The sequence below is a fragment of the Brienomyrus brachyistius genome, chromosome 2, assembly GCF_023856365.1.
Source record: "Brienomyrus brachyistius isolate T26 chromosome 2, BBRACH_0.4, whole genome shotgun sequence".
Lineage (NCBI taxonomy): Eukaryota > Metazoa > Chordata > Actinopteri > Osteoglossiformes > Mormyridae > Brienomyrus > Brienomyrus brachyistius.
Genome location: NC_064534.1, coordinates 2,501,302 through 2,527,971, shown reverse-complemented (window position 1 = coordinate 2,527,971; position 26,670 = coordinate 2,501,302). Strand labels below are relative to the sequence as shown.

The following is a 26,670-nucleotide window of genomic DNA, read 5'->3' as shown; positions in this document are numbered from 1 at the left end:
GACCAAACAGGCACAGGTGCTCCTTGTTATGCGCCGTCTAACCAGCTCAGGAAACACGAGGGAAGGAAAAATGAGACGCCACTGGAGATTTGCTTGGTGCATTCTCCTTTGCTTGTAACTGATGTGAATTTTTTGATTTGTTTACAGAAATGGCTGGTAACCCCCCCCTGCTCCCCCCGTTTGCCACATGTGTCACTTGTGGCCCTGACTCCCCCACCCAAGTGTAAGACAGATGCATATTCATGTAATTCTCCTATTATTACACCAAAATGCTGATCCACACTGGGGGGTCACAGTGCTAAAGCACAGGGCCTGATCTCGCCCATGTCTGCGGAGGGGGGCGTCATGTCCACCATAATCCCCACACCCCCACCACCAGAAAGGAATTCAGCTTGTCTTGTCACACTGTCTACAGGGCCCTGGTTACAGAACTTCGGGGAGGGGGGGGAAGCCTCTTGGTCATCTATTTACTATTAAATGGTGGTTCTGGATTACCGGGAACCCCAAACAGCCAGGGGATTAGCTGGGGGGTGAAAAGATCCTACAGAACCGCAGGAGGGTCCATGTTTCACCATTCACGCGGACAGCACCATCTCGGTAGGTACCACTGTGAGCTCATACCTCCCAGCCCGGGTCATTAAATGCTGCCTCCCTCCTCTGTAAGGAGTTTGCGCCTCCCCCCCCCCCCCCCCCCCCGGGTCATGCGGAATCCTCCGGGTGTGGCTAAGCTCACTGACCTCTCTAAACTGTGTGTGTGCCCTGTTATGCACTGGCATCCGATCCTGGGCGTACCCCCGCCTTGTGCCTTATGCTGCCTGGGATAGGGTCCAGACAATGCCACCCCCCACAAACCCCACTCCCCATACCCACCCTCCCCTCACCATTGTAAGTGGTAAACAATGGATGGACGGATGGATTTGTGGATATTAGGGAATAAACAACTAATCCAGCTCAGCAGATACACACAGATATACACGCCCTCCCATCTCATGATAACATCAAAATAATGCTGCAGAAACCATCCCCCCCCCCCCAACTGACATGAGTCAGGGACGGTTCTTTCCTTCCCTCAGCATTTTCTGCTGCACCCAAGCAAACACACATGGCGACTCCTTTTAGATCAGCACCCCTCCCACCCGCTTCCCTCCGAGTCGTCCACGGTGACTCCATGCACAGCCGGCCCCCGCTCTGGCACCCCTTCCCCCCAAGTCACTCTGCACCCTACACCTTGCATATATGTATAGAAAAGAAGAAAAACACAAATCCAAAAGAATAACAACAAGTGAATCAGGAGAGGTCATGACATACCTGTGACACTGTGATGGTGCTTCCCACCCCCTGAAGGCAAAGAAAAATGTCTTTTACAGTATCTGACTCTTCACAGACACACTCTGTATACTCCTTCACACTCCCACCCCACACACAAAACCAGAACATTTTAGACGACACGCGGACTGGCATTCTGGGGAAACTGACATCCCAAACGGGACAGCCGCTTTGGGTCGGCGGGCTTGCCCTGGATTGGACAGGGCCTGCTGCGTGGATTTGTAAGGTGTTCAAAGTGATCCCCCCCCCCCCCCCAGTATGAGAGGCAAGGGCAGTTTGAGGCCCCCACAGGACTGCGTGTGTAACGGCAGGGGTGCGAGGTATACTGGTGCCTTCCGGCTCATCCTAATTTAATGCCGGGGAAAGTGAGAATGTCACTTTTTAATTTGGAATGAGTCACTCCTTGGTCTGTGCAGCCAGCTAGGGGTAGGTGCGGGGAGCGAGGCCCGCAGAATGGCCGGCCTTCTGGGCACGGGACACCGCCTCACCCACCTGCGACACGGTGATGCTGCACTTCTTGGCCAGCTCCTCTTTGGCCTCCTCACTGGGGTAGGGGTTCGACAGGTGCGAGTAGAAGTACTCATTCAAGATTTCCGTCGCCTGCTTGCTGAAGTTCCGCCGTTTCCGTCTGGGGCAGAGAGGACACAGCAGACAGGCGGGGGGGACTGGTAAATGGCAGGCCCTGAGCACCGACCCACCAGCATGTGTGTGGCTGTCTGTGTGTGTATGTGTCTGTGCGTGCATGTGTGTTTGGGCATGTCTGTGTGTGTGTGTTTGGGCATGTCTGTGTGTGTTTGGGCATGTCTGTGTTTTTCGGCATGTGTGTGGCTGTCTGTGTGTGTGTATGTGTCTGTGCGTGCATGTGTGTGTGTTTGGGCATGTCTGTGTGTGTTTGGGCATGTGTGTGTGTGTGCACGGTTTTGTGTGGTTGGGCATGTCTGTGTGTGTGCGTGTGGTTGGGCATGTCTGTATTGCACTGTGGGGGCAAAATATCTCCACAAAGTAATAAAAATCTGTTATTTTGACTTTATGGGGACAATTTTTTCAGTTACAAGGGAAAATCAATTTTAGAAAAATCTGTGATTGCACAAGAAAAAAACTAAATGTCAAAAGTAGTATTTTCTTTAGTTATTTATGGTTAAGGTTAAGGCTGGGTAGGGGTTAAGGTTGTTATAGTTCGAATGTCCAATGAAATTAATGGATGGTCCCTACGAAAATATTAATACAATCATGTGTGTGTATGTGTCTATGTGTGTATCTGTGTGTGTGTGTGTGTGTGTGTGTGTGTGAAATATGCGAAAACTAAAGAATCATTATATACCTGTACAAGGATCAAATTAAATTTTTCACATACACAGATATACTTGGCACAATGAGCAGTGAAATGCACAGCCAATGCCAGTGAAGTGTTGCAGTACTTTCTATGATATATTTTTGCAGTGTTACTGTACGTGTTGAACTACTGTATACTGTGCTTTTCATTGCAATTAATAAACAGACAGATGATTACGGAGAAAGCTGTCCTCGCGAGAACAGGAAAGGCACACACACATGCGTGCGCAGACACATCCACACACAAGCCGACATGCAAACACTCATGCAGACACATGCGCACACATGCAGACACATGCGGCGACACATGCAGACACACACGCACCCATGCGCAGACCGACCTGGCGTCCAGGAAGCGGGAGCGCAGGATCATGACGGCCTCGCAGGTGCTCTGCTTCAGCTGCATCTGGATGGAGCTGAACTTGCGGTGGATGATGCCCACCATGCGCTCGATCTCCTTGGGCGAGATGGGCCGCGTGCGCGACTGCTCCCGCAGCAGGTTCATCACGTGAGTGGTGAACTCGTTACACGCCTGTGTGGGGGGAGGGGGGCTCAGTGTCAGTCACCGGGGGTTAGGACCACCTTAACCATGCAGAGTCTGCGATCTGACCAGGACCATACACAGGGGTGGGGCCACAGTGCCACCAGCCCCCGCTGAAAACTGACAGTCCCCTCCCCTGTCATTTACCATTTGAAAACATATCATAGGGTCTGTATCAACTATGGCCCCTCTTATGCTCCCAAAAACTCGAATTGCCCCGGGATCTGATCCCACGAACCCCCTTTCTTCTACATCACCAACGACTGCTAAGCGTAGAACCAGAAATTTCTGCAATGAGCCTTAGGACCATGAAAATTCAGCTATGGCAACCTGATCGCTCACAGAGAACCGGTGAGCTGCAGTATGCATTATCTGGATATTTTAACAGCGTATAGTTGCCCATTCCAGAGCCCCGCTACATGGAAATATGCATCACAGGCCGCCGAATTCCAGAGAAACTGAACCGACATTGTCGTCCACGAGCGCAGGTGCCGATTTGCAGACTGGCATACGCCCAGCGCGGAAGCAAATTTAAACAGCTTTCCGTTAAACCGGTAGTTCATACATGATTAATTACAACAACTCATTTATGTGGAGCACACTTCGGCTCATTACTCTAAGTAAAATTCGTTAAGTATTTACATTTAGATAATTAAAATCTGGATAAACCCTTAAGAAAGATGCATTCACTCCCAGCAAAGTGTTTGCGTGCTATTTCCGTTTAAAACGTGCAGAGTGAATTACTCTCATTTATCCTGTTGGTTTGCGAGTAGCACCTTTTATTCAGCAGACCCAGACTCCGCGGAGCACCTCCTGCAAATTAACGCGAGGATTAAGTGATTAAAAAACATTTGGCTGTTTAACAAGCGTGTCCCCCCTTTGTCTGTGCACGGCGTACGAAGGTGATTATTTTTATTTATCTTTATGCATTTTTAACGCCAGTCCTGCAGACTATGTTACGCTTCCCCGGGGGGAGTTTTTATAGTGCCTTGGTAGCGTGGGCTTAAATTATGGGTGGGATAGGGGGTTGTAACCGTCCCCAATAATCAGAAACGGCCAATGCATCCCCTCTCGAATAATCATATTGTCTTGATGAATGGGTGGGGATCTCCACACCCTCCCCAATGTTCAATCCAATGTTCAAAGTTAGACATTTGCTTGGTGGAACCGGGGGCGTCTGCAGCATTTGAGGTTTCGGTCTCCATCACTACTGATCTCAGATTTATTTAACTGCGCTTAACGTAAAGGAAGCTGGATGTGTTTTGTGTTTTAATTACTAGGAAGCTGTCTTTAAGATATTAAAGAGGATTTCTATCGGATTTGGCTTATCTACACGCATTTCATTCAATCAGTGTCTCATTCTGTTAATTTATTTAATTGGCTCGGTATAATGCGTTACCGAAGATACATCTTTGAAAACTATACATTAGAACAGAATTATTGTTTTTGTTATATTTGTCCCCAAATTTTAAATCTTTAGGCCTAAGCGTGACAAGTATGGGTTCTGAAAATAGACTGATCAAATAGTGGCATGTTAAACACATTATGTAAATGTACGTTTATGGCAAAATACATATTTTTAGACCATAACTCGGAAACATCTTTATATCACCCATATATAGTAGACTACAATAATCAAATTTATAGACCAGACCAGCTCCTGCACCATCAAATGAAATTATTGTTACAACCACCCCATAAATTTCGCAGCTGTTTTAACTATTAATGGACCATTATATCACTGGATAGAAATAACAGGTGGGAAACACAGATCCGCGCCTGAAATGTCCCGAAGCCGAGGTCTGCAGTGTGTAGAGATTGGCGAGTCATTCTAATCATTTTATTTTCAACTAAAGCAGAACGAAAAGGGAAATAAACCGAGGATCCCTATTGATTTTTTTGAATAGGAAGATTAATCTTTTTTTTTCAGAAGTGCCATTTTCCTCCATTTGATATACTAATGTGTTCGCCACGGCTGCGTCCCCGAAAGGCGCTCACGGCGGCGTCCTTTCCCGTTAAAGACAGCGGCTTTGCCGGGAGTCCCCACGTCGATAATCGGGCCCGTAATTCCACCACACCGGAGCCATATAAAAGCCCACGTTTTCCCTATGGAGACCTATATCACCGAAGAGTTGCTACTAAAGTAATCTTTTGTTTCATTGTGTGAAATCTGGACAATTATCGCCATTTGTAGTTTTATAATTGCACGTAAAATAATCGTTATTTTTATGGCTGTTCATTTTTTTCCAAGACTCCAGACAATCACGACGTCTGTTGCCGCACCGTCTGATGCATCCTAGAGCTTTAATGGCACAGACTGCATTCAGGTCAGACTTCAGCTTAGACACTGTAACAGGAAAAAAGCAGCCATTTGATGCGAATCACCACTTTCTGCTGCCGCTTTCGAGCGCACTTTAGACTGAAAGACGTTAATCGGTATTACTGAAAAATGCTGGCGATCGTGGCTGTGTTTTCCTGGGTTGTATCAGGCAATACATTTCTGCATAGGAACAATAAATCATATCTGTCTGCTCTAAAGATAAATTCACAGATTTAGGTTAAGTTTAAAGAACATACCCTGGTGTTAATGGCACCACCGTGAGATAAGAACTGACTTTTTTCATTATTTAATGAAACAATTGTCCGATATAACCGAGTCTGAGTCAGCAATAGGTGGCGCTGTAAGCAGGGCTCCGTGAACAGCTTTTAACACACTGGAAACGAAAGGCAATGAGCTGGTGTCTTTGCCAGTGCATGAATGCTGAACATAAGCCAGCTGGGCGCTAAGCTGTGGACGCACTGTACAGCACGCCTGTCTCAGAGGTACTGGATATGTTCTTCTTCCCCACCCCCAAAAATATTGCATGGCGTATCCAACCATCTTCCACGCCTCTTATCCAGTACAGGATCACAGTGGGATGTTTAGTATGATGGAAATCAACTGCTAATCTCTTCAATAGAGATGGTACCGATCCGATACGTAATATTGGCATCAGGCGAATACCGACCAAAAACGTCTCACCAGAAGTCACTATCGGCTCTCGGAAATGTCCCAAAAACTCACTATTGACGTCATGCAATATGCAATCACATCTAATTTGCAAGCATGGCCGTGCTGAGCAACATCTCATTCTCTATGTTCTTACAGTTTGCTTTCATGAGATACAGCCATGGAGCACAGCGACAGACATCATAGCGGATATTTCGTGTCTGTCTGCCCTCCAATGATGTTGACTAAGCTGCATAGTATCTGTTTGATCTGTAGAACATCTACTTATGTGTAATTATAGTGGCTGATTCTATTTAGGTCGATTACTTTTATAAATGTCAGTAGTGCTAGAGCACTAAGAAAGGTTTAATAATGATTTTTGCTGTCATTCGACAATGAGAGTAGAGGTGGCTAAAGTTGCAAGAAGTCGCCAAATTTGTTGCTTGTCGCAAGATAAGATTTTTAGTTGCCTGGGAAAGTCAAAAAGTCACAAACACTATCTGAGAAATCACAAAAATGCTAGTAGCCTTAGTGTGACATACCTTAAACAGGTCACATGACGGTAATAGTGGCTTGTTTGAAAAATTTAGTTAGGTGTTCAGCAACACTTGTGCGTCACAACTGTCATGTGCACTGTGAACTTCAACAGAACAAGCAAACTTTATCGGAATATAAGGTTGTCCAAGCTACAGCTGCTCAGACCAGCAATCCACAGCAGCAAATGCTGGAAGAAACTTTTAATAAGCTTGAAAAATATCCTCAAAACAGCAACAAATCAAAGCAAATCACAGAAAAACTGGTGGAATTTATCATATTGGATAATTAACCACTTTCTGTGGTTAGAAACACTGGTCCAAGAGCTGGATCTTTGCTATACGCTGCCACAGTAGCAATCTGTTTGACTTTTATGTACATTTTAACTGGAAATGGTTAGTTGGTGTATACAGTGATATTTTTATGGTTGATTTCTGTATTATATTTAATTTGGCAACAGATTACACAATTTAACTTTAAGAAGTATTTCTGTTTATTTTTTTGAAAGTTTTTACTGAATAAAACAACGAGGCAGACTTGTGTAACTCACTTTGCCCGTGGATGTCTTCCTGTAGTGTAGCGGCGTGGCGTTTGTTTCAGCAACGCGGCCATATTTTCCTATTCTTAGCGTACTCAGACAATGCGACTGCAACACTAGATGCAGATAGTTTGTAATGTTCGCTGAAATGCACGGATTGTGAGATTAGCTTGAGATGTACTTGAGCTATTCCCCCAGCAATGGCACTACCTTACTATCTTATCTTATGTCAGATTCCCGCTCAGGTGCTGGGTATGACAGTGTGTAGGGCGGGGTGACCTCGCCTGCACCATCAGTCCTTAACCATCCCCCTGCCCCCCCGCTGCCTCTCGGAGTCGGCCTTACCTGCTCGTACTTCTCCAGCTCCGTGTGGTAGATCTGCCGGATCTGTGTCAGCTTGGCCCGGTAGTCCGAGTGCTCAATGGAGTTATCCGAGGCGCCGCCCGAGGCGGCCGCTGCAGCCGCGGCGGCCGCAGATCCGCCCCCTTTCTCTGGCCCAGCCACACCCTCCGCCAGCAACATGTTGTCCAGACGCATGAGTTGGGGGTCTGGGGGGTCCTCTTCCTGGGCGCCACGGATGCTGAGGCCTAGGGAAGGAGGGGGGCGATCAGTGATGCCAGGTGCACTGGGGGTGTGAATATTCGTTTGCAAGGTTTGAAGAACATAGTGTCAGAAAGCGGCACCAAACCGTGACAGGCAACATACCAAACCGAAACAATTATTTTACAAGAGTTAAGTCCGAGAAACGATGCTATTACAAGTGCCCTAAATGTATTTGTTTTAAAGGTTTTAGAACAGATGAAAAAAATCAAAACAATCCATAAAAAGGTTTCAATATCCCATATATACCTACACAATGCCTCCTCTGTGACACATTGACCTCCAATGACAGTGACCCTCTGTGACACAGTAATCTCCTGTGACATAATAACTCTGAGACACAATGACTCCCAATGACACAGTGACCCTCTGTGACAGTGACTCTCTGTGACACAGTAATCTCCTGTGACAAAGGGAGTCTCTGTGACACAGTGACCTCAAATGACATAATGACTCTCTGAGACACAATGACTCCCAATGACACAGTGACTCTCTGTGACGCAGTTACTCACTATGACACAGTGACCCCCAGTGACACAGTGACCCCCAATGACACAGTGACTCTGTGACATAGTGACCCCCAATGACACAGTGACTCTCTGTGACCCAGTAATCTCCTGTGACATAATGACTCTGAGACACAATGTTTCCCAATGACACAGTGACCCTCTGACAGTGACTCTCTGTGGCACATTGACCTCCAATGACACAGTGACCCTCTGTGACAGTGATTCTCTGAACGTTCTGATTCTGAGCACTGAACCTTAACAGGAACAATGACCCCAATGATCTCGTCCGTACATGGGCAGCAACAGAAAATTTAAAAACAAATTAAAGAAACGCAGTGCGTCATTATCGTCTGTGTGACCCGGGTCATGGCTGGAAGGAACAAGGAACTCATGTCACCAGCGTGTCTCTGTCATTTGCGCCACAACCCTCCTGCTGTTTTTTATTTACACGGCCCGTCGCGTGTCAGATGTAGAGGGAGGGGGTGCATGGTGATGACATCCATGAGCTGACAGCCGCCGGCTACCGTGTGCCGGTTTGGCTATCTGCCACTCCTCGATCTGGGTGCTCCCCACCCTGGGGCCAGGTGTCACTGGACAGGGTATGCATCGCCAGCTTCCCCCCTCCTTCAGGAGGGTCAGAGTGCGGTTAGGGAACCCCGTGGGTTCTCCTGAATCGGTGGTTCTCCGCCAAGTCCTAATTTTCCCCAATTTGGCACCACCTGTGTGACTGAGCCCAGGTAAGCTGGTATTTAAAGTTAAATCAGGTGTGTGGGCAGTGGAGATGCGAGCTGGCTTGGGGAGGGCTCTCCAACACCCCCCCCCCCCCCCCCATTTTCAGTGCTCATGGTCATGCATGCACCGGCAAACATCACTTTCCCTGCTGGGCAAAAGCTATCTTCCTTTGTTTCCCAGCATTCTCAATGAAGCAGAGGTTCAGTATCGGCCCTCGGATAAGGTCTGTATTGCTCCATACTTTAATCAACCTCCTGAATCTTTGCTCAGGCCTCCTGATGATGCAGCCCTGCTCTGCGGCCCCGGAGACCCCGCACATCATCCCCAGTTCTCTCGTCTTGGTTATCGAGCACTCGCCTGCTTTTTCTTTTGCTTTTCCCTATAATCCCGCTCCTTCCTTTCATCCTCCTATCTTTCACTTGAATTTTAATTAGCCGTCACCCGGCACACATTCGCCCCCGCACCTGCGGCCTCAGATAACGCTGCGTGGTGCCGCCAGGAGATGGTGGCGAGGGTGGGGGCGAGGGTGGGGGCGAGGGTGGTGGCGACAGTGGCGACGAGAGGAGATCCTGGAATGTAACGATTACAAGAGCGGGGGGTTTAAATTCAATAACCTACCCGCGATTCAAGGGATTTTCAACAGCTCATTAGGGCTTCATTAAGATACGGTGAATGAAACGGTAAGGAGATTAGCATAGGCGGGCGATGGCGCCGCCCCCGCCAGTGGACCTCCAGTGAGCCAGTGCTGCCATGACCCACCTCCTCCGAGTTCTGATACAGTGCCGCCGCTCGGACAGTGGCCATCGGATGTAATGGCGTGAAAGTGGTGGATGAATGAGCTCATTTATGCTGCTGACACCGGCCTGGGGAAGGGGGGGGGCACAATACACCGCTGGGTTGAGCCAAAAACAGCTCCGATGAGTAAATATGGCCCAGCTCCACCCCCCCCCCCCCATAAGGACAGCCCTGCATGCCAAATCTCACAATCCCATTTTACATATATGCAGTTTACCCACTACACAGGGTGACAATCAAAGCTAACAGAAACACTAACGCTACAGATACTACTAAAACAATAATTACACTAAAAGGATAACACTAAAAGAATAACACTAAAAGAATTACACCAAAAGAATAACACCAAAATAAAACAATAACACTGATCCTGCTGCACAATTTAGAGACATAATTTTTCACTGAGCCAGGGAATTAGATGTTACACATCTACTCACATCCATATAATAACGTAACAAACAAGTTTGGCTGATTATTCAACAAATTCATTCTAGGACCAGGCTGTGCTGGAGACTCTGCCGTGTCAGGTACATTAAATATAACACCGTGGCTCACTGCAAATCTTCCTTGCTGAGCTGGCTCATGCCCTCGATCTGTTTGGGCTGCGCTGAGGGGGCACACAGCCAGGGGCCGGGGGTGGGAGGGAGGGGTACAATGCTTCTCCTTCAAACGGAAGTCGGTGAGGGCTTTTTGTTCAAACTCAGACAGTAAGAGGCTACCTGTATCCTTCCCAGTGTTTTTACCAGAAAGTTCTGGTGCTCCGTGCTGTGGAAGAGGGGGTGGCATTATGAGAAACTGAACCTGGCTGCTTTGTGGCCCATATTACTCTTGGTCACTGGACAGGATAAGACCATTTTTATGGAGTCTTTCGGGGTATCCTTGCCATAAGGCTCGAACCCGTGTCTCTAGCATAGGACGTGCTAGAAGCTGAATACTCAAAAGTACAATTTAATCTGATTTAATGTCAGATAGGGCTCTGCCCATGGTCTGAGCTCTGCCCATTTCATTCCCCTGCATCAAACTGATAGATTACAAGCATAAATTTCAATAACAAGCTAAACTATTCATAGTAAAAGATTACAGCAGTTGTAAAAAAAGTGTGGACTGTTAGTAGCTGGGAACAACGGCATAAACTTTGAGAAAGTTGCTGTAATACATAATGAAGCATGTCAGGGTCAGTGTTACAGAGCCCAGTTTACTCTGGCCCACATATCAGAAATCGAGATAATTACAGAAACACCCCCAGACAAAGACCTGCCATTTTAAATATATATACACATTTCTCGCTGGTGAATTCTCCCAGTTTATTACTTTGCACAAAATGCAGCTGCGTTTTCCCCCAGTTAATAACATTTTCGATTAAAAAGCAGCGTAAACTCCTCAGCATAATAACATCCACAAATAGGATTTGCGTGATTAAATCTGCAGCGTGCAGTAAAGCTGACAGTTTTCTTTAGCGGCTTTGCAGGCTTAGCAAGAGGCATCTGCTCTCGACCACAGATGCCGCCCGTTGTATATCAAAACACCAGCTCCAGCTTGGAGGAATCCCCCACCCCCAAAACACCAACTCCGGCCTGGTGGAATACCCCCCCCCCCCATTAAAAACCTCACTTCCTCAAGCCACCTTGGCCTGTCAGTGGTGTGATCAATTAACTCCACATCACCAGGACTTTAGGAAGCTTGCCTGCCTACCTCAAACGGTGCGTTTTCATTGGCCAAATTCAATACAAATCAAGAGACAGGCAGCGGCTACTGCTAGTCCTTATTGGAGACGCAGTAAACAATCCACAATGAAGTGAAAGTCGAATGACCATGGGCTTTATGTCCCAGAAGCACTGGGCTGTCCTAGAGCCAGAGCAAACAAAAAAGGGAAGCTCTGCCCACCCCCAACATGCCCCTCCCACTGATGTTCCTCGGCCAGTCTGGAGGCCTGAATCTCCACCCATCACAACTTTTCTCCTCAAATTCAGCTGAAGCATTTGACCTTCGGCCTCCTGTTCTCATGGTTTTATTTAACATCCTCAGAAGTGTCACATCTCTGCCAGCCCAAGGTCTCGATTTTATTCAACAGGACAAATGCTGGCACCAAAAAAACCAGCTAATCAAAAGTAATACTTATCTGCCTGAAATACCTGAAAAGGTCACCCCCTCCCCCAAGAGAAGGTCAGGCCCATAAAATAAACTTCATCTCCTGTTGTCCTCTAGAGGTCAGTCAGCTGGAGGGGTGGGGAGGGGGGGGCGTTGCTACAGAGGATCACATGCAGCGAAAACCGGCAAATCTGTGGCTGAAAGCAGCTTCCCCTTGCAAGTGGGATTTCGGCGTTAAAACAAGCAAAGAGGGTCCACGAGCGGGCTGGGCATCGAGACCCTCAGCCGGCAGGGTGTCCTGAACCAGCCGGCTTCTCTTTTGTTCCGGCGGACGGCAAGCAGATGCGTTTTTAATCGACGACCTCTAAGTCTTCTTTAAGCTTGGCGCCTGTCCATGAGGCAGCAGGGAATCTGGAGAAGCCGCCCAAGGCGTCCCTCTAACGCGCGTAGTAATTAACACGCCATTAACACGCTAATACGCATCAGCCAATTTCCCAATGTTAATGGGAGACTAATTACCCCTCCCTGATATGCCACGAGTAGTGGGACGGGACGCCCGCTCCTTCTCTGCTTCTGGAACGTTCCATGAGCGCAGGATAAAGCAGAGGCGCAGTGGGAGCTGCGGGAGGAGAAGCCCGCCAGGTGTCACGCAAAGCTCTGCTGCATCCTGGGTCACAGGGTGGCTGGGAGGGCTGTCCCACTCCGTGCCGGATGAGGGGCTTTTAAGTGTTGCGCCCCGCAGCGTTTGCCCAGAACGCTAATCCCTAAGGATGTCTGGGCAAGACAGGGAAATAATCAGCCCAAGATGAGACAGGAATCAGCGAATGAGGAAAGCGGGGGCCGGAGTCGAGCAGCCGCACCCTTTAAGGGGGATCCCAGTGCGGCATGATGCGCTTCTTCTCCATGTGGCCACCAAGCTAATTGGCCCTGCTGACAGTGAGGACGCCCCCTTCATGAGGCAGAGCCGTCCCATCACACCCCAGCCAAACACTGCAAAAAGACAGCAAATGGGGTGACAGAAAGGTACCCCTGACAGGTCAGGTAGCCTTTGTCCCCCAATGAGAAAATCCCCCCCCCAGGCCTTCCCACACACCCCATCTCACAGGATGGAAACTGACTCCGGATGTGAGACTCGGGGAGCCGGCGGCTGTGGAGCTCGTCATGGACACGGTCTGACTTCTGCCCCGGGAGCCAGAGGCTGGGAGGTGCGCTGACCCGGAAAGGTAATGCATGACCACTGATCGTCACGGCGGCTCAACTGCGACGGGCAGCAGGAAAGAGGAGAAAAACAACAATAAAAAAATAAACATTGTGGTCATTATTACTACCCTGGCCTGCCCTGCACTTTGAAGGTGAATTACATGGTTAATACCACACACAGCTCAACAGAGACCACCCCCCCTGCGATTTACCTGCATCTCCCTGTGACAAATACACGCTCTGATATGCCAGAAGGTCTCTGCTCACTGGGGAGGCTCCCATCACGGCCAGGACAGGTCGTGCAGGCACGTGTTTATGAGGTGCAAAGTGCTCCACCATATGGAGCCGGATGTGGGTTTCTGAGAGAGAGCTTAGGGTCTGTCAGTTGGACCCTGGTGCAATGTGTCCACAGACAGACCTGTAGGTCCAGGAGGCGAGACCCTGTGAGATCTGGGGCCCCAGAGAGGCCTAAGATGCCGGTCTACAGCAACACCTCCACAAAAAGGGCCCCAGCAGACATCTATCCATCTCCCATGCATAGGGGCCCCACAGTCAAATGCAGTACTTTTCTGCTTTCTGGCAGGGTCACATCCATCCATCTATCCATACATCTATCTATCTGTCTGCCTGTCTGTCTGTTTGTCTGTCAGTTCAGTATGTTACACACCCACACCTGGCCGCACTCAGCATTGCATTTCTTTTCACATTCACTGTAGTCAGCAAAACCTACTAGCCCAGCTGTGTCTGGCTCTTTGGCACACAGCACAGAGATACCCCAGCAGGATCAGTCTGCCTGGAGCACGTGTGGGGGGGGGAGTTATGGCACCCCCTCCTGGCTGGTGGCAGAAGTGTAGTTCTGACAAGCCAGGCGACCCTTCATGAGCTGCGCTCCGGTGCACCGGGAGAGATATAATTACAGTAATTAACAGCCGCGGGTTTAATTGTACGGGAAGTTGTTAACAGCGGTGTGCGCGGGAGCTGGGTGAGGTGTCGTTACGGTCCCCCCCCCGGTGCCGCCTGGGCCGGGCTGGGCCAGGCCAGGCCACGCTGCCAGAGCCCTGTTCGGAGGCGGGGTCTTGTCAGGGCTCGGTCACAAGCCGGATAATTAGATGCCAGGTTAATGAGATCAGCGCCTTCTCAAGCCTGATTGCTGCCCTGTCTGAGCAATTAATAGGACTTTTTTGTTTTTTTTGTGCCTCTCCATCCCCCTGCATCCATGGAAACGGGGCCTGTCACTCTTTCCTGCAGCAACTTGCTTTCTAATTAGTAAGCACAGTAACGAGGCTTCCAAACGCACGGCGGGTGGAACAATCAACCCCCTTCCCGTTTTCTGTTGTAACTAAGAACCAAGCCGCACCCACGCTGCCCACCACGGCCCAGCGTAACCAAGATGAGCTGGCTGCATAACCACCATCTGATTGGCTGAAATGCAGGGAGATCCCAGTGATCTGTGTCAATTTGCATGGATTATCTAAAGGATAAAGAGCATGTTCTATACCAGTGTTTCCCAACCCAGTCCAATCCATGTTTTTGCTTCCTCTGAGCTCCTGTCCGGGCTCCCCGAGGACTGGGCTGGGAAACACTCTTCTATACATTATTCATTATTAGTAATATCGCACATCACGATGTACCGGTGCACTCCCGATTACTCGGAACCTGAAAATGTACAGGTACAGAACAGCAGAATAGAATGGATGTGTACAAATACATTTGCATACAAATTTACGCAAGTGAATGCTAATTGCGCTAACATTTGATGCTAATATAACACAGCCATTTTCACAGACATGCTAGTGGAAATTAGCAAATAGTAACTCTATTTTATAGAGGTTTTATATCACTGTTGCTCTCCAAACCCAGCAGCGCCTTCACCAAGTCGACCCTGCAGTAGAAAACCGAAGCGAGCTGGAACCTCGCTGGAACCTCACTGTAACTAGTCTCTCTTCGTGTCACAGCTTGGGTACGGCCCGGTTCCTGTATGCCAGCGCCATTTGTGTCATCTGTCTGTTCACTGTCAGTTACACCAGCCAGTGAGAGACAGGGCTCTGTTCACGACTGAGAACACTAGTAAAATCCTCTGCATCACATTCCACTGCACCCCCTCGTCTGCAAGACCAACCCCCATTCCCAGCTTGGAGTGATGGCCACTTACATTAAGTGTTTGTTCCTTCACTACCGAGGATCATCTTTCTGCGTCTGTGAGTGAAATTCAGTTCCTCGTTCAAAAAGCCCCATATTCGCATTCTGAGGGGGTAATGGAGGAATGCATTGTGTAAAATGACCCCCCCCCCCCAAAGAAAAAAAGAAAACCCACATCCCTTGCTGTCAAAAGCAAAAGAAAAGCCCAGAGGTTCAGCCCAGTCGATTGAGAGCCGGTGCCCCTGGGCGCCTGCCCTGTAATTTGAATCATGCCGGATAAATGAGAGCTTCTCACTTTGATGTTTTTTTTTAATAAGCTTCGGGGGTAAGATGACAGTCGTGAGGAAGGTTTCAGAGGCGGGGTCTTACCCAGAATCCCATCTTACACACAAACACACACAGATACACATAACACGCTGTTCGGGGATCGCCGCTCTCTATGCAGAGCATGCTTCCGCTATTTATTGACTTTGCTAACTGGACTTTCGGGCAAATTCCACCAATTCTCCGCACAGGAGAATACTGGCAGCTCACCATGGCTGCACTGCAATGAACGTGAACTGGAAGAATGTACAGGAACTGGGCAGTGAGGGAGGGGAGGGGAGGGGGTAGATGAACAATGTCTACGCATCGGGAACGGAGAGTAGTGCCTCCTTCACATGGACGGCTCTGTAATCCGATGAAAAGGTGTCAGCGAGCAAATGGGTGAAAACACCAGAGTGGTCAGGTGATGGGCCCCATCCTCCGCCAGGCATCCACGCCTGCAGGGGGGGTTAATGTCCACAGTGTCCCATGACTGAGCTCCCCCAACGCACAGGGCTGGTTAAACAAGCCCGACAAATAGGTCCGAATCGTGGGCTCTGGTCCCCCCGGAACGAAAGAGGCCAGCCAGTTATTTTCCAGCGGGCTACAGCAGGCCACAGCGCCAGAGAGAGCTGCAGAACTTTCCGGCTGTCAGCATCACACACGTCGGGCTTTACAGACGCGAACAAAGCGGGCATATTAGCCACTGGCTGCCGACAACGAATCGGTCTATTCCATTCACCGGTTGGGGGGGGGGGGGGGGGGGGGAGATTGAACTTTTTCCTGCACACCCCCACCGGCCAAAACACAGAGGAGTGCCCCCCCCCCACACACACACACATTGCCTGGGGGACAAAAGGCTCCACAGACGGTAAGTAACTTCCTGCCAACTGCCAAAAGCGAGAGGAGAAAATGGCAGCTGACTGCGATGAAAACAACATTACAGAGGCAAACAATATGGCTCTTATGTGATTATGGGCCTCAAAGGAGGCAGCCTGTTACACCGATGTTTTGGAATAAAGCAATAAATAAAACAAACAAAAAAAAAAATCCCTGAAAAGCTGAACAAAAATGTCATACATCTGACAGTGTTTTCAGAGACCAGCAGGTGGAGTGACGATTAAGGAAAGGCTGAGTGTTAAAGCAGAGTTGGGTTTCAAACACACGTCTGAGGAACGCGTGCAGCCAAAATTGCTTCAGCTCACAGCTTGCGGTTTATGCGTCTACATGGGACATTTATTCTCCGTTTAAGTTATATGAACAGGATGCAGTTAATAGACCCGGGGATATGATGCACCCTTAATGTGCTTCTGGAGGCTGCTGGGAGAGACGAGTCTTTGGAGATCCATGATGAAAACGGAGCTTCCCAAAGTGCAGAGCTGAGCCCGTTTGGGTTGGTGTGGCGGGAGCCAGGAAGGAGCACGGAGACCATCAGTCTGCACAGGCCGCCTCAGCGGCTGCCCGGCCTTCGGGGGCACTAACCCCGCGTCTTCGGAGGCGCACATCAGCCTGCCTCCTTCTCCCACCACCGCGTCTGCCTTTGGCCACTGAAGAAACCGCCATTTCCCTGATCCTTAGGCCTCCACAATGAGATTCGTACAGCTTTTTATGTAGAATAGAAGAGTGATATTTTATCCACCCCTGTGGAAGATTCTCCTTTTGCCCATGAGGCAAACATACAGATGAGAGTCTGAGCAGGGGATCGGCCTCCAGCAGGCCTGCAGCAATTGGCAGTGAGGATCTCACTTAAGGGCCCAATGCTGGCATCAGTCTGCAGACCCTGGGATTTGACCCGGCGACCTTCCAATCACAGGCACAGTGACCCGACACCATGACACTACAGGATAAACAGGAGGCCTTATGCTCATGATGGCGAGTCCAGAAGAGATGCACCCCATAACCTCAGGGGTGACCCCCAGTGGCCAGTTAGCAAGGGGGCCAGGAAGTAAGGTTCAGAAGATTATGAGATTATCGGTTCACTTAGTTTATAAGATCAACAGCTCATTTCACTAATCCATTCATGGCAACTAATCTTGTTTGGGAATACAATAATCCAACTGTGTCAGGTCAGTAGTACCCTTAAACCACCCCCCCCCCCCCCCCCCACGTTCTACCTAGACCTCAATCGACCCTCCCCCCCAATATGACTCGGAGCACAACACAGCCATTAAAAAGTAACTGGAACAGTGCACACCAGGAGCCGGGGGGACCCGTGCACTGAGATGGCACAGACCAGCCCCCCGTCTCTGACACGGGGGTCAGGGGGGTCACCACCGCGGCTTCGAAAAATCTGGCTGAACCTGGGCAGCGGCAATATCAGTCCTTACCGGGGTCCGCAGCGAGTCTGTTACGCTGAGCGCAAGGAAAACATGCAAAGAAAGCTGAACCGAGACTGCCCCCCCCCCCCCCCCCCCCACCAGGTCCCGCTCCCTGGCCACTGGGCCCCACATCCCTCACTGGGGGCCACCTTCTATGTCGACAAAAAGGACAAAAGCAGAGAGGTGTGAATAAATAAGTGTTGGAGGCGAGGTCCCCGTCACCCAAGCACCCGTTATTACTGGGGGGGGAAAAACAAATACTCCCCCCACCTTAAATCACTTCAGCTCCTATTTCCAAGTATAATTTAATCTCTTTTTGCGACACTTGACGATTACTTCATCACGCCGTAATGACAGATTAAAAAGTTGTCAAATTAAATATTGAAGAGGACTGGAGGCGGCGGTGTGGATTTTTTTGAGGAATAACACAGATTGGAGATGAAACAGGAAGCCCGCTGCATATTTTATCCCGCAGGAAGCAGCGCGTACATTTTTTCCTTGAGGCCACCTACTTGGTAATAAAGAGGCCCCTTCGAGACTCGGCTGTGCCGCGTGTTGCTGCTTTAATATCCGAGATAAATTGCTATTAAACTTTGTTGTCAGAGTAAATGAAGCCCTGTGTGATGCCCGCGGTATGGCGACGGCGCCCCCCCCCCAGTGGGCTCCAGCTCCTGCGTCCCCTCGCTGTCATAGGGGGCGTTTTGTTGTTTTCTGTCAGGGGGTGATTTTTAGGGGGGCCATAGTGATTGTGCCCCCATGGTTTCAAGAATTCCGGGGGGGGGGATCAGGGACTGTGGCCGCTATCTTGGGGTCCCCCAGATGGAGCTGCGGTTCAGCAAGTCGTAAGGGACAGTTTAGGGTGTTGGGGGGGGGGGGGTCCATCTACCAGATACGGGTCATAATAACAGGACAGAAATTACAGTTTAGGCATCACTGTCATGGAGATGATCGAGTGATTATGGGGGCAGGTGACCATTGTGGGAGGAGAGTCTGCCAGGTCCAGACAGGGGTGGACGGTCCACTGCCTTGCTTCCCTGAAATAAGAGAATCTCTACAGCAACCAATAAGGGCTTTATGTCCTATTTTCCCTTATTGAAGGGTATTTGCCCCTGGTGAGGGTTATTAGTCCCATTTGCCCCCAGTGAAGGATATTTGCCCAATTTGTCCCTGATAAGGTTTATCCACCCAATTTGCCTCCAGCGTGGGATATTTGCCCCATTTGTCCCTGGTGGGGGTTGTTTGCCCTGGTGATATTTGCCCTATTTGCCCCCAGTTAGAGATATTTGCCCTACTTCAGCCACTTCCCTCCTTAATTTCTTTATCAGTACGAGAGAACAAGCAGATATAAATGAATTAAAGCCCCCCTCCGCTGTCCACGGCTCTCATGTAAAAACCAGCCTGATGAGACGTCTCCGTGAGACGTATTTGAGGGGATGCCCCCCCCCAAATGCCGCCCACATTCCAGATCTGCAGCGGCCGACCCATAACTGATGCAAATGCATGGCTTGCCTAGGGGGCGCTCCCCCCTGTTCCCATCTGAGGGTGAAATAGCTCCCCACCGGGCCCCCCCCACCCCCTTCCCGCCCCTTCCGGATTTCTCTCGTCAAGGTGATTGAAAACGCAGAAAGCTCTGGAGTAAATCCCTGCTTCCACTTCAGGGCTCGCCCTCCTCCGTGATGGATCCCAGACACAGCCCCCCCCCCCACCCCCGAATACATCACTACCTGCAAATTCTATGGCCTTTGAGTCTTGTCCTTCACCTATTAGTCTTGCAGCCACATAGAGTCTCCTTTTACTTGAAATTAAACGGCACCACTGATTGGTGGGTGATGAGACAGGATATGTAGTGGAGGGTGCGCCCCCCTCAGCGAGCAGGGGGGGGATGTTTGCACAAATGGGGGTGCTATTTCAGCACACAGCGATGATGTTAATCTGCGTGGGCTGCCTCACTACCCCCGTGGGGTGGCCCTCTCCCTACCCCACCTCCACCCGATTCCTCCTAGCATTCTGCCTTTATTCCGCCACCGTTGCTCCCCCACGATGTTTTGTCTCTTGGTCGTAAACCTGCATATCTCAACATGAGACTAAAAACTGAAGTGCATAGCTTAAGGGTACAACAGCCAGATCCCTGAGCTGCAAAAAGACAGGAAAAGGCCGGGTCCACCATGGCCCCTCACATAGCCCACATGGCCCAAACACTGCTGCAGAAAAGGCCTGGTCCATCATGGCCCCTCACATAGTCCACATGGCCCAAACACTGCTGCAGAAAAGGCCGGGTCCACCATGGCCCCTCACATAGCCCACATGGCCCAAACACTGCTGCAGAAAAGGCCTGGTCCACCATGGCCCCTCACATAGTCCCACATGGCCCAAACACTGCTGCAGAAAAGGCCTGGTCCACCATGGCCCCTCACATAGTCCACATGGCCCAAACACTGCTGCTGAAAAGGCCTGGTTCATCATGGCCCCTCACATAGCCCCACATAGCCCAAACACTGCTGCTGAAAAGGCCTGGTCCACCATGGCCCCTCACATAGTCCACATGGCCCAAACACTGCTGCAGAAAAGGCCTGGTCCATCATGGCCCCTTACAAAGCCCACATAGCCCAAACACTGATGCAGAAAAGGCCAGGTCCACCATGGCCCCTCACATAGCCCACATGGCCCAAACACTGCTGCAGAAAAGGCCTGGTCCATCATGGCCCCTTACAAAGCCCACATGGCCCAAACACTGCTGCAGAAAAGGCCTGGTCCATCATGGCCCCTTACAAAGCCCACATAGCCCAAACACTGATGCAGAAAAGGCCAGGTCCACCATGGCCCCTCACATAGTCCACACATTGCCGCAGAAAAGCCGGGTCCAGCACGGTCCCTCACATAGCCCACATAGCCCAAACACTGCTACAAAATAGGCCAGGTCTACCATGGCCCCTCACATAGCCCACATAGCCCAAACACTGCTATATAAAAGGCCTGATCCACCATGGCCCCTCACACAGCCCAAACACTGCTGCAGAAAAGACCTGATCCACCATGGCCCCTCACATAGCCCATATAGCCCAAACACTGCTGCAGAAAAGACCTGATCCACCATGGCCCCTCACATAGCCCAAACACTGCTGCAGAAAAGACCTGGTTCACCATGGCCCCTCACATAGCCCATATAGCCCAAACACTGCTGCAGAAAAGACCTGATCCACCATGGCCCCTCACATAGCCCAAACACTGCTGCAGAAAAGACCTGGTTCACCATGGCCCCTCACATAGCCCATATAGCCCAAACACTGCTGCAGAAAAGACCTGATCCACCATGGCCCCTCACATAGCCCAAACACTGCTGCAGAAAAGACCTGATCCACCATGGCCCCTCACATAGCCCAAACACTGATGCAGAAAAGGCCTGGTCCACCATGGCCTCTCACATAGCCCAAAACACTACGGCAGAAAAGACCTGATCCACCATGGCCCCTCACATAGCCCATATACGCCCAAACACTGCTACAGAAAAGGCCAGGTCTACCATGGCCCCTCACATAGCCCAAACACTGATGCAGAAAAGGCCTGGTCCACCATGGCCCCTCACATAGCCCAAACACTGCTGCAGAAAAGGCCTGATCCACCATGGCCCCTCACATAGCCCACATAGCCCAAACACTGATGCAGAAAAGGCCTGGTCCACTATGGCCCCTCACATAGCCCAAACACTGCTGCAGAAAAGGCCTGATCCACCATGGCCCCTCATATAGCCCACATAGCCCAAACACTGATGCAGAAAAGGCCTGATCCACCATGGCCCCTCACATAGCCCACATAGCCCAAACACTGCTGCAGAAAAGGCCTGGTCCACCATGGCCCCTCACATAGCCCAAACACTGCTGCAGAAAAGGCCTGATCCACCATGGCCCCTCACATAGCCCACATAGCCCAAACACTGCTGCAGAAAAGGCCTGGTCCACCATGGCCCCTCACATAGCCCACATAGCCCAAACACTGCTGCAGAAAATTTCCAGCTGTAAAGTATCCAAATAAAGAGGTTTACTTCTCTCTGAGCTTTTTGGGAACTTAATTGGGGCTCGTCAGTGTCACAATACAGCCAGCCGGCCCTTAACCACTGCGCCACCTGCTGGATTTTACACACTCAAACAGTGATGGGAGTTTATTCTATAATAATGGAAACTATACTGTCCCTTGAGATTTCACTGCAGCTTGAGATTACCTAAATTTTGGATGGAGAGGGGTAGGGTTGGGCTGTCCTTCTCCCTCATTTATGTTTATTTTTAGATCCAGCTCCTCCAGAGGAGGAGCCACATTGTACTCTGAAATACTGGCATCTGCATTAGCAATCTGGCTGAAAGCAGGCCGGCCCCCAGCCCTCTTGCCCTCCCCTTCCTATCAATTAATAACCCTTCAAACAGAATAATACCAAAGTGCCCCCTACTGGGTCAGAATTTCAGCACTGATAAAGTGCCAGGCAAACTGTAAGAACTGCTTAATCAATTCTACCCAAAGACTCAGGAGATGGTAAAACCAGGAAGAGTGGCGTTCAGCTCGCTTTAATATTTCACCTGCTCCTTCTAAAGTGATTCAACTGTAATTCCCTCAGTTGAGGGTACAACAGCTGTGCCCTCGCTGGGATTTCAGCCCTGAAATGCATGCTCTCATAATATCGTACAACTTAACAGCGGCACATAACGCAGACGTTACGCGGCGTCGGGACTCTCATCGCGGAAACGCTTTCAGTGCGGAAACACTTTCACCGTGGAAATGTAACAGCTGACGAGAGAGGCTACAGATCTTCAAGGGCGCACGGAGAACAGACACTTCTGTCCTTTCATTCCCTTAAAATCCGATTTCCAGCGTTCAGGCGGCTCCCGCTGCCTCGGATCGGCGAGGGAAGCTGCTCCCCCAGCTCAGCGCTAATGAGCTTCGCCGGCTCTTTGCCGTGTGCCTTATTACCGCAGAGGCCGCCTTTGAAGCCTCTCGCCTCAGCCCGTCCTCCTGGGTCCGTCAGCCCCAACGAGACTGTTACGGCATCAATATTTAATCAGTTCCCAGAGTAAACACAGCCCAAGGTGCGAGGGCTTCTCCTGTGGGCCGCGGGGCTCCCAGCCAGCGCGCTGTGTCGGTCCACAGGGCCAATCAGAGTAACTTTCAGAGCACCGGCCTGCCGGACTGCTGACCTCACCATGGCTATGCCACACACTCCTGCCTCCTCACCGATTCAGGCTCCAGCCGTCAGTGCCGGGTGGCCGCCGCGGCGGAATCCTGTGACTCGCTCACGGAGAGCATTCCCTGCCGGAAGCAGGGCGACCCCCGTTTGCTGGCATGCCCAGGATCAGTCAGCTGGCACGTCTTGCCGGGCCAGAATCTGCAGAGCCCCCGAAACCCTCGGTGGGCGTCTTTCCCGGGATCCTCAGCAGTGCCCAGACATGCATTACTGCTACAATTCAGTAGCTCTGAAAAAACACGACTGTGGCAGGATTATCTGTTTATGCGGCTGAGGCTTTCAGTACAGCGGTTCGGGTTAAGTACCCCCCCCTCCTCCCCCACCGGCACAGAAGGACTCCCCACCCCGACCGCTTCCCTAACCTCCGCTCTACGGCCAACGTGCGGCAAATAAGACACCAGAATGTTGACATGAACAAACAAACAATTCCATTAGAGTAACTGGAACCCCCCCTGGCCCCCACCCTGCTTTAAGACCCAGCCAAATGTCTCGTTTGAGCAATGGCGGCTGCTGGCAATCACAAGATGCCTGAGTCAAAGGAGAGAGAGTGCGTCCTCCAAAAATGATTGTGTGGCAGAACTACAATAAATCCTCATTATTCCAAACGGCGTTTCGGAACGCGTTGGAGTGGGGAGAGGCCGCCTCTATTTATCCCAAAGCGGCCGCGAGGGTACCAGCGAGCGGCTGCAGGTTAATGGAATATCACCGCTGGAGGCCCCCCCAAGCCGATTTAACTCCCTGTTAGGAAAAACACTCCCCCTTCCCAGGGAAAGAGGCAAATAAAGAAACGCAGCAACGCCGGGAGAACGACTCGCCAAGGTCCTGCTGCCATCACCCCCACTGGACCCGGTGCGTCCGCCCAGGCCTCGCACGCGGAGGTCGGGGGGGCCCCGGTGGGAGGGGAGTGCTTATTCACGCGTGGTGAGTCCAAGCACAGCGGGGCACAGAGGAAAACTCTCAGTGGCAGGCATGACGAGGCGCAGATGAGCGCAGGGGGAGATCTGCAGGGCTGGGCCTCAACACCGCCCTCCCCCATTTCCCCGCCTCCCCCGCATTGGCTGCGAGAAGCTTTTGGAGATTAAAGGCCAGCGATGCGGCCTCCATCTGCCCGCCGCTAATGCCCCTGTGTTTACATGCCGACGGCAGGCGACCCCGGCGCCCTCCGTGGGGTCCTCCTGTCATGCCCGCATGCGATTGGCGGGAGCAGCGGCGACTGGCGGGGATGCACCATGTGAGCGGTTTCCATGTGAGCGGTTTCCATGTGAGCGGTTTCCATGTGAGCTATACATTCTGTAAACAACGGCCGTGTATGAATCTGCCTGATGGTCAAGTTTGCAGTGAAAATGAAATAGCTTTGTGTATGTGGGGGGGGGGAATCCTATGTTTGTGGTAGATGATGCTTTTGAGTGGGAGGGGACCCCACTCCCTCCCCAAGCCTGTTCTTCAGCAGGCCCCCAGCGCGGGTGCTCTATCTGCCAAGCCATCCCCAAACATTTGGCAAACGCCTCCCCGAAAGCCCCCCCCCCCCCAACCCCCCCCGTAGCACGACGTGGCTAAATCGCACGTTCCGGCGGCTGCGAGTCCCCCCTCACAGTCACAGGCTTCTCCAGCTGCAGCTTAATTTCCTGTGACTTGCCTAATTACTGTAATTAAGGATTAATTGCCATTAATTATTCACACATAAGCTCATCGCAAATCATGGGGTAAAATGTCTTATGAAGGCTGCCGTGCGATCTGCGTGCAAACATGCCGCCGCATCGCCGGGGCCCCTGGGATCTCGCCGCGCGGCTTCTGGGAGGTGGCCGGAGCCCAAGTGGACAGACCACCAGCACGACTGCGCGGTTCAGACTCACGCACCTCAAGACCATCCACATAGCAGGACCCCAGCGCAAGGAGCATCTGTTTGTGAAATTTATACATTTACACAGTGCCTGAGCTCCATCGCTCCATTCAGTTTGCTTAAATTTAACTCGAATATACTTCATTTTTGGGGCACAAAGTGTCTGAGAGGTGAGAGATAAAATCAGGTTAATGTTTGCAGGTGAGCTAAGATGACGCTAAATAAGATCATTTAAGATGACACTTAATAATAAATAAAGGTAAACAAAATGATGACCCTCCCACATGCTTGATCTCCTCCCACAGCCTATGGAACAAGAAGAGCTTCTGCAGTCATTCTGTAAACAAAAACAGAAGGTCCAATGCAAGAGGGAACTAAACTCCACTGGAGGACAAGAGCCTGCGTCTCTCTCCCTTCCCACAATGCACTGCTGTACCCCGGACAAACGGCCATGACAGGAGGAACACGGCAGGCGCATAAAATACGTTGCGATTTACGCCACGCTGACACGCTCAAGGTCATCCTGGGGGGGGGGGGGGGGGGGTACAGAGTGTGCGGCTCACGGGTTTGGGGGGGGGAGGGGGGTTGGGGGACTTAAATCACGGCCACTTTGTTCCTGCGATTCAAGCCAAGCTATGACACCCATGATGAGAAGCCCCCCCCCGAATTCTGAATTTTCTGAATCCTACGCCCAGGCCTCCCCTCATCCCCCCCCCCTGCTTCCTTGCCTCCTCATATCCCCCTTCCCAGCCTCCCTGATTTACAAATCGATATCTCCCTCTCCCCTCCCTGTCTCCCTCTCTGCCTCCATCTCTCCCTCTCCCCTCCCTGTCTCCCTCTCTGCCTCCATCTCTCCCTCTCCTCTCCCTGTCTCCCTCTCTGCCTCCATCTCTCCCTCTCCCCTCCCTGTCTCCCTCTCTGCCTCCATCTCTCCCTCTCCTCTCCCTGTCTCCCTCTCTGCCTCCATCTCTCCCTCTCCCCTCCCTGTCTCCCTCTCTGCCTCCATCTCTCCCTCTCCTCTCCCTGTCTCCCTCTCTGCCTCCATCTCTCCCTCTCCCCTCCCTGTCTCCCTCTCTGCCTCCATCTCTCCCCTCTCCCCCTCCCTGTCTCCCTCTCTGCCTCCATCTCTCCCTCTCCCCTCCCTGTCTCCCTCTCTGCCTCCATCTCTCCCTCTCCTCTCCCTGTCTCCCTCTCTGCCTCCATCTCTCCCTCTCCCCTCCCTGTCTCCCTCTCTGCCTCCATCTCTCCCTCTCCTCTCCCTGTCTCCCTTTCTGCCTCCCTGTCTTCCTCTCCCCCTCCCTGTCTCCCTCTCTGCCTCCATCTCTCCCTCTCCCCTCCCTGTCTCCCTCTCTGCCTCCATCTCTCCCTCTCCCCCTCCCTGTCTCCCTTTCTGCCTCCATATCTCCCTCTCCCCCTCCCTGTCTCCCTCTCTGCCTCCATCTCTCCCTCTCCCCTCCCTGTCTCCCTCTCTGCCTCCATCTCTCCCTCTCCCCTCCCTGTCTCCCTCTCTGCCTCCATCTCTCCCTCTCCCCTCCCTGTCTCCCTCTCTGCCTCCATCTCTCCCTCTCCCCTCCCTGTCTCCCTCTCTGCCTCCATCTCTCCCTCTCCCCTCCCTGTCTCCCTCTCTGCCTCCATCTCTCCCTCTCCTCTCCCTGTCTC

At 51.2% G+C, this 26,670-nt stretch overlaps 1 protein-coding gene across 10 annotated transcripts in view; it reads right to left on the bottom strand.

Annotated features, from left to right (window-relative positions):
* The window catches only part of pbx3b (pre-B-cell leukemia homeobox 3b), a 67,365-nt gene that overhangs the window by 15,769 nt on the left and 24,926 nt on the right, over positions 1-26,670 (bottom strand). For 6 of the 10 annotated variants that reach the window (XM_048984805.1, XM_048984811.1, XM_048984809.1 and 3 more), the window contains 4 exons: positions 7,606-7,847; positions 3,000-3,190; positions 1,819-1,954; positions 1,309-1,338 (listed from right to left, as the gene is read on the bottom strand). In XM_048984805.1, coding sequence (XP_048840762.1) covers positions 1,309-1,338; positions 1,819-1,954; positions 3,000-3,190; positions 7,606-7,847 — 599 coding nt within the window. The remainder of the gene's footprint in view (positions 1-1,308; positions 1,339-1,818; positions 1,955-2,999; positions 3,191-7,605; positions 7,848-26,670) is intronic. The other 4 variants (XM_048984808.1, XM_048984812.1, XM_048984810.1 and 1 more) reach the window with 1 other exon arrangement.